Genomic DNA, 16,032 nt, shown 5'->3' on the forward strand with positions numbered 1-16,032 from the left:
GCTAAAGTAAGGCCTCTGATATTAAACTACCAACCTACACTGTTAAAATTTAAGGAATCAACTTGTACAGAAACATGCTTTGGCACAACATAACATACATCCATTGAAAGGAAAGCAGCAGCTAAAATGGCAAAATGTTTATCTGAATGATAAATTCCCACACGAGAAAGAGTTAACAGCATCATCTTCAGAAAATACAAGCACTTAAGACTCTGTGGCCACATACTCCACCAACACTTGCTCCTACAGTAAAATCAAAGTAGTGCTGAGCACCTTAGAGACTCTCACTTTAAACACAGCTGACAGGGGAGCAAAGGTGCCCTGAACAGTCAAATATCTGCAATACGAAAACATAAGAACTTGAGCAGTCAAGTTCTCATCCTTGAACGTGGTCCTGAGAGGAATAGCATGAAAGCACTTACACAGACAAGGGGATCTGCTGCTCCGATCCAACCACATCCACTAAGGCTGTGTTAAAAGCTGTCCAGAAGATAAAGAAAACCCCCCCAAAAGCCCGAAGAAGATTCAGATTTTCTGGCATTGTGCCTCTCTGTGCCTGCAAAGATTTGGGGAAATTCAAGTGAACTTGAGTTCAGCAGCAGTAGGGTTTTGCTTCTACAGCCTCTTTCCCCCTCTCTTGTCCCCTCCTCTAGAACAACACTGGAGAAAAATCACAGCTCCATCCTCATCCCTCCAAAGGAGGACCCTCTCTGTGTAATGGAAGGAGCGGACCAGAAGCAAAGCTCTAATGACTTGAAAACTATTGTGTCCCTGGTAACAGCAAAGCGTTTTCCAGCACTACTGCAGCCACTTGCATATAGTTCTTTACAACTCCGCAGTCAGCAGTGTGCTGAAGTTACTTCAGTGACCTACTGCTGCTCCAAAGTGCCCTTAGCAGCAAGAAAGCAGACTATTGATTCCAACTGGGGAGGTTGTCTTCTTGCAATTACTGCTCACTTCGCAAATGGAAAGCTGCCTAGAGTTCTTCTCCGTTCCCGCGCCGATAACCTCCAGCCTTCATCCCAGATCAAGTCAGCCAGTGCATTGGTTCAGCGGAGCAGGAGCAGCAGCCTTTTAACGGGATAGCGTGGAGACAGAGAGGCAGGCACGGGAGGAGCTGGACCAGAGGGAGGGTGCCTCTGTACGGCAAAAGCGGAGAAAGTCTGGAGGAGCTGAAAGTGTAGTTGAGCCCTTCTAGGAAGGCGAGAAGAGAGCGCTGCACGTTGCCGGGGGCTGAGCCAGGGAGGGTTCGGCAGGGCTGGCAGGGGCGGGGGGTGGGGGCCGTGCACACCCACCGGAGACCCGGCCAATTCAGGCAGGGCACCGCTGCATGACAAGCATCTGTCTGTCACACAGCCCGGAGAGGCGAAGGATGGCCGGAGCTCAGCCCTTGCATTGCCGGGAGCGCGGAGCATCCCGGCCGCGGCGCCGCACCGAGGGCGCAGGCAGGCGGAGGGAGGAGAGCAGCGGTCCCCGCCGAGGTAGCATCGCCGAGGAGCGGGAGCGGCGGGTTCCCGGAGCGAGCCCCGGGTTTAGGTCAGGCTCGCACATTTAATTGAGTCATATACAGCACGTCCTTGTGCATAAAGGCACGTTTTGCTGCTTCCTCCCACGCCGGAGCGCCGCAGCGAGTCACTATCCGAGAGATCCCGACCAGCGAAGGCTTATGAATGAAAAGAAATGCAGCATAAGTAAATCAATGCGGGCTGACTCTAGCCTATGAATAAATTATTAATTTGTGCTCATAGAAGAATCCTCTTGATATAGCAAATATAGGATTACAAGCTCCTCCACTGAGAGCGCAGTGTGGGGAGCCAAAGGGATTGGTCCAGGTATTTTTGTTGCTGCGTTTTAAAATCTACCCTCCCTCCTTTTGCTTTTATTCTTCTCCCTCTGCTTTTTTCTCACCTTCTTCTCCACTAAATGCACAGATTTAAAATAGCAATGAACTTTAATGTAAATAAGTGTGGCAAGATCTGAAGATGATCTGAGCGTGGGCTGAGTCATCCTTGCATCATACAATATAGCTCCAGTGTCCGCTCCAGAATTCTAGTTTCTTCCCTCCGTAGTTAGAATTAACACCTCAGAATATTCATTCTGCCTTTCTATACCGTTCTTGTCTTGTTTAACATTTCCTGTCTTGAAGCTCAAAATGTAGTACCTGTATTTTTTCCTACATTAGCATTTCTAAGAGCATTGAACAGTTTGCTTTAAATATCAAAACCTCTATTCAACACCTGGCTGACAAAAGCGTTCTCATTTCTCAGAAGATACCAGGAGTTTAAAGAAGAAAAGACTATCTTACGGGAACTGTATAGAGCAGAGTAGCACAGTACCCAGCAACTTTTACCACCCACCGGCCATCCCCACCAGGATCAGTAAATAGATCATATTTCTCTCTGTACTACTACCTTCATACAAAGGCAATACAGAAAATTTTGTTAAAAGTGATATTTATTTTGTGTATTACTCAATTTTCAAAGACCTGTTATCTGTGCTGTTACTGAGGATTTTCTCAGCGGTGTTTTAAACGTGCTGCCATGTCACCAGGTGTTCAGCTTACCTACAGGCAGAAACGTAAAAATGCACATGGCTGACTAACAGTATATATTAAATTACGTGCCCCTTTGAACGTATTACATAAACAACAGTACCTTTTCAAGCTAAGAATGAAGCAGGAACGGTGGATTGCCTCAATGCTTGTGCTGTTTAGCTCTTTCCACGTGCTAAACAATGACAGGAAAGAAATTCTAAGGCTCATTTTGAGAGATTCAAACTCTTTTTACATTAACACAGATCCTTATCTACTTCAAGTCAACCCAGTGCCCTGGTGATAAGTAACAGTTTCATTTTTAAAAGAACCACTGGAAGTCCTCGAAACTTTCTGAAAGCACAATGTGCCTGCATTCAACAGGCCTGAGAAATTTAACATGTATTAAACCCCCCACTAATCATTGGCAAGAAAAGGTGATAAAGTCAGACCTTGACTTTTTTTACATCTATCATACATTCAATATGATAGTAGATCTACAATTTATTCATTTGGTGTGTGTGTAACTGGACATTCACATCTGTTTAATGCAGAAATCCTATAACTATTCTTGCTAGTCTAAGGAAAAAAATTCACTTGAAAAAGAAATTTTTGCTTGACAGCACAAGCACGTCGACCTTCTTTTGTGTTAACAAATGTTTGTGTGCACTATACCATCGAGTGCATTCAGCATCTTTCCTTAATGCACGGTGGTTATGCCCGTGCAGCAAATCAGTTCTTCTTGATAATTCAGTAAATAGAAAACGAGGCTGTAGCATAACACACACAAACCACTGGAAGTGACACCACACTCTGTTACACTACTGCATCCCGGCCTGACCACTGCTGACTGTTCCTGGTATGCAGATCACTGCAGTCTTGACAGACAGTTCAAAATTATTGTCAGCATTTCCCCCACACTGTTCTCACCAGGACGCAGAAACTTTCCCTAAGTGGGTTTTCGTAAGGAAGAACCAAGGAAAACATAATAAAAACAAATGGTAAGTTCTGCTGAAGGGTTTGAATCCTTTATACTGGGGATAGAGCAGCCTTGGTACAGCCTTGCGAGGTCCAGGAGCAAAAGCAGCAGAAAGCAAAGTTTCAAAGCAGCATAGTAATGAATTTATCTTTTGGAAGTAGTGTAGCATTTCTATCGTGACCTTATGCTGTTATAGATAACTGCTAAATCTGAAATTATGGCTGATCCCACTAAAAAAATGTATGTACAGATAACTGGCCAGAGAAGGAAAGTGCTTATGCTCAAAGCAAATTTGCATTCTGAAACCAAAGTGCATCTTAGCAGTAAGTTCAGGTAAATTACTTACGTGCCAATGATTTCAGAAGCAGAGCTCCAGATACAAGTGTATGAAGTTGGATTGCCCTGCTCCTGGTCCCCCATTTTTAAGGGAAAAAAATGGCATCTAATTTCCTACTGTCTTTGATGATCAAGCACAATGGTGCATTTTAGTGTCTCACAGATAATGAAAGAAGCTGTTTTCCCCTTGAAAGCAGAAATAAAATTTGGACATATGAATCAATGCTATAATAGAAAGTCATAGATATGGTCAGAGAAACCTGATGAATTCCCAAAGGTTTTTCAGAGAGGATGGCATTTGGGAAAATAACCAAGGGATTTGGTGTGGAGGGGGAAGGGGAAACAAACAAACAAAAAAATCAAACAAACCAAGCCACCCCAAACACCAAAAAATACCCACAAACAAAAAAAAAATTCCAGGGCAAGGGGTAATATGAGACACAAAGCCTTTGACACAAAGGCTGAAGTAGGGAACACAGACTTAGGGAAATGCACGTAGTAACTACCTGCTGAATTAATCCCATTGTTCTTTTCTCTGTCTACCTCAGATATATTGACACTTTTAAAAGAGTGCAGAAACAGGGGCACATTTGCATCATCAGAGCATACTTTGAGGTGTGTGATTAGACACGTATCAAGCCCTAATAAAAGTCAGTCGAGAGGCATAGAGAGAAAAGAACATATGGTGAAGGGGAGAAGAGTAGGAGGAAATGATATAATTAACACAAATGTTTATTGTATTTCTTTTTTCAGATGCTTATCTACAATGATTTCTAAACAGAAGTAATAAACACAGAAGGCTAAAGTACTAAAAGCCTTGCTGAAGATGTAAGCCACCTCTACTGGAAATTAATTTTTTAAAAAGAATACAAGAAAGGAAATACACCAGTTTATCTCTATTCCATATATGTTAGAAGACTCAGTTACTGCAAAAATAGAGTTCTAACTACTCTGCATGATGTCGTGTTAATACTTACTACGTACTGTATTCCTCTGCAATTCTAAATAACAAGATTATAATCCTCAAATGTATTCTCCATAATGACTTTTTTTGGGGGGAGGGGAGTGGTTAAGAGATTAAAAATGGTCCTTCTCCCCCTTTGTCCTTTTCTGAAATACCTCTCTTGAAAAATTCTCCCTTAAAGAAAGGCACTGGGAGGGTAAAAAGGAGGAAGTGAAAGAATTTAGCCACTGCGTGCAATGAACAATTTAATAGAATGTCCTGTATGCAACTTTCCCTTACTTCACTGCAAATATAATGTTTCACCATACACTTACACATGGAAAATGGAAACAGGAGAAGCAGAGGGATAACAAAAATCATCTCAGCTTTGCAAAGCTTGAGATTGTCAGATGAAAGGCAAAAGCTGAAGGTTCTGAATTTATTATTTGGAAACAACCCAGCGGTGGAAGGATTCATCAGGCAGTGTTTGCATGCTGTGAGAACACAGGCTTACTTGTCTCGAGCGATCTGTACATCTGAGGAAGAGACTGTACATTAGGTCTATTCTATAGAGACTTAACATCTGTACGTATATTCTTAGAATTTATGAAGGTCCCATGTGTATAAACCTAAGTGTTTCACTGGTGTGGAAATGCCTACTTATTGACCGATTCCAACCCACTTACGACAAAGATTGAGGTCAAGTAGCATTACTCACTGGATTAAATGAACACAATTCCACATAATGGGCATGAGCTATTGTCTTGTGGAAATAAAAATGCTACAAAAATTCAATCCACATCAGTATTTTGTATGCAACTTTACAATATTATCATCTTGTTTGTATATACTGTTCGGGTTAATATTTCATTCATGAGAATATTAAGGGCATTTACGACCTACGTTTCTGAAGGTTTTTAAAAATACTGTATGCACTCAGAATTGGGAGGATGTGAGTGCAGCATTTTAGGTTACTGTCACGTTATCTTTAGCACACTTCAACACCAAATAAACCTCACAGTTTGCCATAAACCCCCAAGGAACCCGTGGTTAATTTAGCTTCTACAAAGCCTACAATCAGCTGGCTTCCACATCTCCACAAGGAGTTAAAATGCAAAAGAGCAAAGCATTATCACATCCCAGCCTATGAGAGCTCACACTGCATGGCAAGCTAGAATGCTTTAAGCTAATTATGTTTATAGCTAACCAAATCCAATTTCAGCAGTCCACTGTAGCTCTAGTCTGTTAGTGCCATTTTACATAAGCTTCATTTATTTTGAATTTTCAACTATTAAGACAAAGTCTGCATTTGGTTTCTTTTGAGTGTTTCATGCTAGGAAATGATCTCTTCTCTAAGCAAATAAATTACCTTTTTACTACCAAAGTTAGTACTAGGTTGCAAATGTTAATGCTTTCAAATGCATTCAAAGTCCTTGAAAACTAAAGATAGGACTTAAAAATGAGAAACTGTAATTAAGAGCTCTAATATAATGACAAAATGCTATGGAAACAAGCCTACCTAGCATTCTTTCCCTGAAGATAAAAAATGAAGACTAGAGGTCACAACATATTTAAGTGCTAATCTATTCCTGTCTACACACTAGAATGAGCCACTAGATACATTTATAATGGCCTGCAAATGTTCACTCAAACCATGTAAATTCCTCAGAGCCACTTTAAGGGACCCTTATCAAAGCCCTAAGTGCAGACTTCAAAGTTTAGGAAACACATTGCTTTTACTTCAGATCTTGGCATGATTAGCGACACGTAAATACTGGGTACCAAAAGTGATGTTATTGAAGGGTCAGGAAGGAAAAGTTGTCCCTGAGTAGCCACTTTCTGAAGAGTGCCTTTTGCAGCGGGAGATGAAGTGTCATCTATTGACCCACTGTCATCAGGGAGGTTAAGCTTCCAACCACTCAGCTGAAAGCAACCTGCAAACTTTAGACCAGCATTTAATTATTTTCAAAATAACATCCTTATTGCCAAGTTGAAAAATATAACGTGGCTTTTGATCCAAGAAACAGTGCTATGCCGAGTAATTACATAAAGCCAGAAGCTACTTCAGAGGTCTATAATTCTGTCACTCTCCAATTAATTCCTGCATCACAAGTACAAATTTTGTGGTGGGAACGTGACTTTCATGAAGTCCTGAATACCAGATCAAGAAACTGGCAGCGTAGTCAACAGAGTGCTACTTATTGATGTTACAGAAAATTAATTTTGTATGACTCTATGGCAGCAGTTGCCAACCTGTGATCCACCTCCACTCTATCACTTTGTTGAGCCTTGTTCACTTATTGTGAACATTGACTGATTCTAAAAATCAAAGTCATCTCAAAAGGCTACTGGAAATAGCATGGATTAAAAAGTAACACCATGGTAATGAACTCCATTAAATTTTTGCATAAAGAAAAATAATATATATCAACATGATAAAAAGTGTCCTGTGAGAATATTTCACTTAAATATCTGACCACAATTGCAGAGGAAAAGCCGCCAAGAATTATCAAAAGACAAACAGGTTTCATTAAGTCTAAACAATAGTAGGAAGCACTAAGCAAATTTCTTAACTTTTCAGAGTTTGAAATTGATTTAACTTCAAGAATAATGTAGGCAATTCATTAATTGTCCTAAAGTCCCAATAGCAATCTGATAAAAACTACTTAAGACTTGCTACTTTATGCAAATCAAGTTTCACTTCTTCAGTGAAACTTCTCTGCATCTTTTTCCACCAGTGCAAGTGGTTACTTGTTCTAGTGATCATTAGTTGAAACCTTGCTGCTGGAGACAAATGAAACAATCTGTTATTAAGGCACTTCTATAATACCCTGAGTCAAGGGAAAAAGTGGGCATGGGCACAATGAACGATTCCAGCCCCACACAAAATAATACTCTGTCACAGAAAAAAACAAGGTAGTCTCTTACTCTGAGGTTTCAAATTCTGGTTTGTGTATAGTGGTGAAATTATACTTCCAATTTAATAATACAGCTTGACATTACATAGTATGGAAAGCTCATGACTTTAACCTGCTGAAGAATAGCAGATTTACCAGGTGGTTGTGGGTTTTTTACAATACATTAAAGCATGATTATGCCTAAAAGATGCAAAGTAAAAGCAAAATTGATACCCATAAATATACTAATAAGTGTTAGGTAAAATATTTGCCAGAGCATGCATTTCTATTTTCCAGGCTGTTAATCCATCATAGTGTCACTAATATTGCAAAAGACACACTCCGACTGCTGTGCTTATTACTTTTTAATGTATCACTCCATTTTAAACATTAATACTAACAAGTACAGACCATAATATAGCCATCCTTCCTATCTGTAAAAAGAAGAGGAAAAAAAATCACCATCCACAAATGCCAGTTTTTACTATGATTCTACTTAGAAGCCCACAATACTAGATAGATTTCAGAAAAATATAGAAAAAATAAGCAAAATTCAGAACCAAACTTCTTATTGTCAGGTGTTATCCAACCCCAATGTTTTGTGGGTTTGAGGGTTGGGGGTTTTGTGGATTTCTTTTTTTTTGTTGTTTTGAGGTGGGGGGAGGGGGTGTCATGAAAACACTTTTGCTTAATCTACAGTTGGGACCAGTATATAAGATTTAGAGAATGGAGTCAATGTGATATTTGACCAAGGGCCAGCAACACCACCCCTTAACCCAAAGGGGATGTTTTGTTACATGTGCCATTTGTGTCTTTCAGATAAGAACAAAAACCATTTGCGCAGTTCTCAGCCCTCCATCTCTCAGACATTACTAACAATTACTGCCTCCGTTCAGTGGAGGATGAAATTCTTATCCTTCCCCAAACAGGTATTTTTGGAACTAGGTGAGGGTTGCTGGAAAGAAAATAGGCAATGGGGCAGCTTGTCAATGTTAACAAAAAAAAGTTTAAGACATCAGACCCCAAGAGCTTCTCCTGAGCATTATACAACCTGATACATAATTTGATACTTGAAAACTAAGGCTCCCTCTTTTTCCTCCAATACAGTTATTCCCCCACCATGTTGTTTTCCATTGCTGTGTCTCTCTACTTCCATTTCTCATCTTTATCTATTGCAAGTCCCACTTTTCCAAACCACAGAATGACACTGCCCATTTTCTCACAAAAAAAAACCCTACATAAAATTCCCTAAATAGTTTTCCAATCACTTTGATCCCTCAATTCAATGCTTCCATCCTCCTTTATAAATGTAGTGAAGGCTATTTCACCTTAGATACCCTTCTGACTCCTGCAAACTGCTGCCCATATTCTGACTGCTGGAGAAGAGAAAAGACAGTGAAATCACAGCCTGGGCTCAGTTCTGTATCAAATTACCATAAATCCAAACTGCAGAAGCTGCTCTGGCTCCAGAATAGGAGGTGCCAGAACTCCCTGAGAAGCCTTCCTCACACGGTGCACCGTGCTCCTGTGACACTTGACTCATAACCAAGGGTTAAAGCCACAAGCTCCTAAGAGCACCTATTGCCATTTGCCACCAGTGAGACCACTGACCTGCCCAGCAGTGCACTGCTAATTCACTTGGCTGGCTTTGTCACCAGAGAATCTCCACCTGAGGTGTCATCTACTTGCACTGCTTTAAATTCTCCTCCCAGGCAGCTCTCCTGGGAAACTCATTACTTCACTTCAAGCTTTAAAAATCTCAAGTCATATCTTTTTAGTTACAAAAGGAAAGCAATACTGTGCAGGTTTTTTGTTATTAAGGAAAAGAATTGATAATTATCACTGTAGCACTTCAATACACTTCTTTTAACAGTTTTGTGCTAGCAGTTAGACACAGAGACTCCATTACTGGGATGCTTCATATCTGCACACTTTTTACTTCATGTGCTAACCATTACACATACCTCAGCACGTTTATACTGCAGATACTTTTGCAATCACAGTAATGATTTATTGTTTATCATCTCCCACATGCAGAAAAACAAAACCTATGAGGAGATTAAAGAACTACAAGACATCCATGTTTTATACATTTATATAAACATGAATAAAAAATAGTTGAATATTAGAAATCATTGGTAAGTCAGCATTCTTGAAGCGTTTTATCAAGATGCTGCACCATGCCCTTCAAAGCTGGGGCTATTCTCTCATTTCCAGATAATGATTTTCCAAAGTGCTTGGACCCAATGCAAACACTTTTTAGTGTATCCTAAGACAGTTTCCCCATCCAAACTGTGCTTCCTATTTAAGAGAGAGGGAGTAATAGCTGGAATGACTAGCTCTCCTACTCTTGCATCTTTCCCTGCCAAGAAGTGACTGAAACTAAGATTTAGGAAAATACAGAAATACATAGAGAAAGAGAGAAAGTGTGCACTACCTGTCTATCAACATAGGAGCACTGCGTCTAAGAGGTTGGTGAGAATACAGGCATGACTAAGTCCCTTTGCTTTAGCCCTACACAAGTTCTTTATATCAAGGAAATCATAACTGGAAATTATGATTGTGCATTTGTTATAAAGCTAGTGGCCCCACTCTGCTCTAGTGCTTAACCAAACTAATTACTCCCAGGCAAAGAAAGCCACAACACACAGCTGAGAAACTGCAGAGCTCTGAAAAGATAAGTTCTCCAAAAATCAAGTCAATAAAAACCTTCTAATAATTTCCCAAGACTATGTTTAAGGTTATTTTGGATATAGTCAGTACATGCCCAGTCTTTAACCTACTGATGCATACAGACACTACAGTCCTTCAGCAGAGCTGAACTCGTTCATACCACCCTGGGTAACATCTGATCACACAGTCTGTTGGCAGGGAAAGGCAGCACTCACAACAGCAGACACTTCAAGGAGCACTTTTTAGAGCAGCAGTTACTGCTTCAAGAAATATGTAAGACCAAGGAACTGCAGTAGTTGAAGACAACACATGTCATCTTTCTGGGCATCCTGCCTCAACTGTACTACCAAGAGAACTGGCATCATGCATTTTGAAGAATCATAGATGAAGTGACTGAGGATTTATTTAGGAAAAACTGGAGTGTCCTAATTGCCCTTATTTAACACAAACTGGCACAATATGCACCAGCCAGCACCCTGCCACCCCCACCCCGAGACTGAAATACAGTAGTGCACTGGCTGCTCGAGAATACAAATTGCCATTGGGGAAAAGTAATAATCTCAAGGCTTGCACCATTTCACAGTCGAGTTGTTTGAAGACAGGCTAACCATTACATAAAGCAGCTGTGTTATCTGGCTTTTCTTTTCATTCATTTATAGACTTGAGTTGTTTTTCAAAGTCCGCTCAAACTATTTTCCTCATTAAAGGATTTTGTTCAGTATGCAGGCAACTGAGCTATAGCAAAAACACACAAAGGTTTCCGTTCTCCACACGTCAATATTTTAGAGACATTGGTAAATTGGAAGCCTGTTCAGGATGTCCAGATATGTTACAGCATTGGCTGGAATTCACCACGACACACAGATCTGTCTTCACAAACTCGTGCAACCTTCTTTTCACAGAGCTGACTGACATGACTTTATTGTGCATCTTGAGACACTCTCCTCTATTTGCAAAACAGAACAACCCAACAGAAATAAAAGCATACATTTTCACACATTTACTTTTTAGTGCCCAGAAACAAGAGGCATGAAATATTATTCCAAGTAGAAAAGCTTAATTAAAAAACACTGCAATATGAGAAATAAGTGTTGCCAGTTCTTTTTTTTTATTTGGCTTGGTTTTTTTCTACATGCCAGCATGCAAAGCTTGGGCAGAAAGCTGCCTATGCTGTGAGAAGATGGGATTTAAAACCACATTGTCAGGGAAAAAAATAATATCAGGTTAACAGGGATATCTTTTAGTTCTTTAATATTTCATTCTTAATGATCCTTCACCAACAGAAGACTTGCTCATATTTTTCACACTGGAATGCACTTCTATTATTATATTGAAATATTTGTTGTTATCTCTGTACCAGCACTAATATATACACATACAGGGAGAGAAATACTTGAAACAAACCCTATAAATTTAGGATCTAGGAAGAGGTTTCCTAAGTTTTAGTCATTTTTCTGGTACTACCACAAGCAATTGTGCCTTTAGATCTCAATTCCCTCCTCTTCTCCATCACATCCTCTTAACCCTTCTATCTCTTTCCTTTTGTTTAGGGCAGTATGTTTCTTTTCTTTAAACTCTACCTTGTTTACCTTCCATGATCTAGATGCCTAGTAAACAAAAAAATAACAACACAGTCTATCACACCAAACAATACCTACCACTGAAAGGGAAAGGCTAAGATTTTTGTATGGTTCTCTTCAATTCACATCAAGTCAGGTTAAATCATAATAAAATGTTCTAAGTTGCAGGCTTAGAATCCTCCTTCCTGATGGACACTGTTATATTGCTTTAAAAAACAGCATTTCACGCAGGAGAAAAATATTCTGCAAAATCCATTACTACTCCATGAAAGCCTCGCACAAAGATATTTACATAATGAACCGCAATTACTCACATTATATTTATCTAGTGAAGAATGAACCTATTGTGTGCAGTGGGACGCGTCTGTTCTGCACTAATACACGCACACAGTAAGTTACCTCGTGAAACAACACATCAATCACAGGTTAACACCGAGCTGCACCCGTGTAATGCCATTTCCAGTTCATTAAAGAAAACCAGCTGCAGAAGCTGCAGTTGTGCCAGACTGTCAAGGCTCAGCAAGAGGTTAGGAAGAGATGTGCACTGAGCTTGAGAGTTGTTTGTTGTGGGCAGGGAAACTCCTTGTGTTGAAAGCGCTGTGACAATGATCATCATAAGCTTTAAAGATCATGCACACACTGTAAACCTGTCTACTCTGGGGCAGAGCCCTCAGCTCCTGCCTAATAGGTGTTATGCCATGGAAATAACACCACAGGGAGAGCTGGAGTAGTGATCCACCAACACAAATACTGAAGTCCTCAAGTCACAGAACGGTAGTGTTGGAAGAGACCACCATGGGTCATCTGGTCCAACTTTCCTGCTCAAGCAGGGTCATCTTAGAGCACAAAGTCCCCAAAGATGAATCCTGCCAGGAGAAATTCTTCTCTTTGCTGACACCACAAACCTGCATATGTAGTTTAAAATTTAATGAAAACTTGACAGAGAAAAAGTCTGCTCTAGTTAGTCAGCTCGGAGTTCACAGGCTAAGTGAGGTTGGGTGAGCTGTTAGTAAGCATGCCACATTCAAGAATGCATATAAAAGCAGCCAGCAAGCTGGGCCCTGATTTCTGGATTAGAAGGAATTTGATCAACTTTTGCACATATCTGAACACTGTCAGAGTTAGGTATGTGTAGTTTTACTGTATCTTGGACTCACAGTCATACATTTGTACATAAGGTATTATTCACTGGGAGTCCCTGCAGATCAGATGTAGTTTCTTCTGTACCCAACCTCTGAGCCTTTCTCCTCAAAATTAAATATTAGGAGACCACTTAACCCCTTCATTTTACTTGTCAGAATCAGACTGTTCCTAAGTGCTCCAGTATAACAGTAATCAAGCCCCTGCTAAACTGATAAGCAAGAACCAGATATGCTTAGACCTTTTGTAACATTTCTTAATTCCAGTCTTCCTATTAACAAAGTCCATCATTTAGGACTGATTTTCTTTTATGATAGTGTTTTAAAATGGCATGATCTTTGCATGGTAACTGTGTGGGTCCAGCAGGTCTCCACACAAAGACTGGTGTCCTATTAATGTCACAGTTTCTCTCCTTACATTTCCTTTAATAACTATATTCAACTGCTGCTACAGAATTTCACAGCATTAAGGCCCAGTCCACTTCAGAGGCACGATATGGGGGGAGGTAGAGGAGGGAACAAGAGACATATACACATTGAGCACGTGTTCTAGTCCAAAGCAAAATGGAGTTCAAGCAGCTGTAACCAGGGATTTTTAAGCTCAGAAACTCATTGCATTCACTCTATGCAAACATGTTTCAGCCACAACCAAAACTAAAATAGAAAGGTATCACTGCAGCAACAGCCTGAAGTCTTCTAAAGTATTTTGACAACAGATATTTGAATTACCTGAGCCGAAGAAATGGATCCTATGAGAGGAACAGCAGAGTACATGCTTAAGATTGAGCAGCAAAAAGCTTAGTCATGAACAGTAATTAAATATTTTTAAAACCTCACCAGACCCAAGAGGCAGATCTTGTTTCAGGTATTATGTCCATAATTATAAAGGTGAAGGACTCAATTCTGGCTGAAACAAGCCAATGCAAAAGATACAGAACTCACCCCTCAAGGGGTAGGTCTGTTGAGCCTGAGGAGATGCTGCTGTAGAAGTCAACGGTGCTAGTAGCTCAGGGGGGTGTACAACGGGGGAAATGTGTAAGTGCATCATGTCCCACAGTACTACTGGCAGGCCTGCCTGCCAACCATCAGAAAAGTAAAGACTATTCCCAGTAAAAATATTTTTTATCGCCACTGTGATCCTGATCACCAGAGCCATGTTGTACCTGAGTCCTCTGCAACAGAGAAACCCAGCAAAATATTGTCACTAAAATGAAGCAGCTGAACTGCACTGTGTCACATACAAACCCCAGAGTGTATACATTTGCAGACACAAAAAGTAAGTTTTTATGAGAGAGTAAGATACAATAAGCCATTCTTTGCAGTTTTATAAAATATTTAAGTCTGCATTTTGACTATGCAGGGAACTAGAACACAACAGCAAGAATAAGAACTATGTTGGGTTCTGTTGTTTGCTTTTAACAACCAGAATTAAGAATTGGACTAGAGTTAAAGTGAATGCACATGGGACTACGAGCCAGAACTAATTCATTACTACAGATCTCAAATAACACTATGACAAAGCACATGAAGAATTATTCATTGAATGTATACAGAGTGGCACATGAAAACTGTGCACAAAACTGCAGGCAGATATGTACTCACAGGATCAGCAGGTGGCATTATCAGAGCATATTTAACTTGTTTCTTAGCTGAAGCCTTAGGCTACTTTAAAAAAAACAAAACAAAACAAAAAAAAAACCTTGGCCACTCTGAGTTAATTAAATTGTTAAGTGGCAAACAGTGATACTTGTAATAGTTATGTACTCATAGGCAGCGAATCAAATGTGTCAGTCTCTAAGGAGCAGGCTGGTAAACTTCAGATCAAGAGAACACTGGTCAGAAACACACTGTACTTTCCAGTTTTGACAACTGAGTCCCTTAGGGAAGGAATTATTCTCAAATGAGATTGCAGAAAACACAAAATAACCTCTCAGCTGATGTTAAATATGTGAACCAGGAGTATCAGTGCCAGTTCAATACACAGATAGTTAGGGTAAACATGTTATTGTGTAAGCAGGAGTTCACAGTACCAGTAAAAAAGAAATATAATTTAAAAGTTGTAAGGTTTTGAAGCCACCAACTGAAAAGTTCTTTACTGCTGGAAAACTTAAAAGGTACAAATCTAAGCAAAACAGCTATCTGATTCTCTTCACTGAGTTCAGCTTTTATTTTGTGCCCCATCACTATAATTGTTCTGTAATTATTAAGATATTACTGCAGTCACCCAAGACATGCTTAGGAAGACAACTTATTCTTTCCTCAAATTACCTATGATTTATTTCAAGCTCTTCAAGACTCAGAAGAAAAAGGAATGCTTTGTAGTAGATGTTTTCACACCTACTCTTGGAGTGAATTAGGGAAAGGAAGTGCTATACAGTGTATTTGCCAGTAGGACAACCCCGTTAAACACAAGCAGTGCAGTCACATCCATGCACATTTGTGTTCCAGCAAGCACCTGTCCTACTGCACAGTAGGTCTAGTAATGCCTCAGGAGAAGAGTAGCACACAGTCCCTCAGGAGGTCACCACATCCTGTTCCATGAGCATCCCCCCCCTCCCATCATGGAAAAAAAGAAAAAAAAAAAAACTACATATGAGCCCTTTGGGAAAGGGTATTCAGGTCTCCTGGATACGAATTCGCCCGTTAAACATCACTGTCTCAATGCCAAGTGCCCATCTGTGCTCCAGGCTGGCATCGTGAGCCTGGCACTGAGAGCTCAACCCTTCCACAGCAAACCTCCCGTGCACACACAGCCTTTCCTCCAAAATGAAGGAAAGTGTATCAGTGCAGCAGTTCTCAGGATCAAGTAATAACACCTAAACTTCACTTCAATGCTCCTGCACAAGACATGGTCAAAGCCTTATTTTTTACTAAGCCAACTATATTGTTCCTACCAGATTTCCTTTTTCACAGATCCAGGATTGGTTTTTAACCCCTAGATCCATCAGTGATCTT

General features: G+C 40.2%; 1 protein-coding gene across 1 annotated transcript in view; it reads right to left on the reverse strand.

Annotated features, from left to right (window-relative positions):
- The window catches only part of LOC114068537 (voltage-dependent calcium channel subunit alpha-2/delta-3-like), a gene marked incomplete at its 3' end in the record, with an annotated part of 97,142 nt that extends 95,807 nt beyond the window's left edge, over window positions 1-1,335 (reverse strand). The window contains exon 1 of the mRNA XM_027904743.1: window positions 423-1,335. Coding sequence (XP_027760544.1) covers window positions 423-541 — 119 coding nt within the window. The remainder of the gene's footprint in view (window positions 1-422) is intronic.
- Between the last annotated feature and the right edge of the window lie 14,697 nt (window positions 1,336-16,032).

This window comes from Empidonax traillii, unplaced genomic scaffold, assembly GCF_003031625.1.
Source record: "Empidonax traillii isolate 1590-97213 ecotype Southwest subspecies unplaced genomic scaffold, ASM303162v1 scaffold1081:size189616, whole genome shotgun sequence".
Classification (NCBI taxonomy): domain Eukaryota; kingdom Metazoa; phylum Chordata; class Aves; order Passeriformes; family Tyrannidae; genus Empidonax; species Empidonax traillii.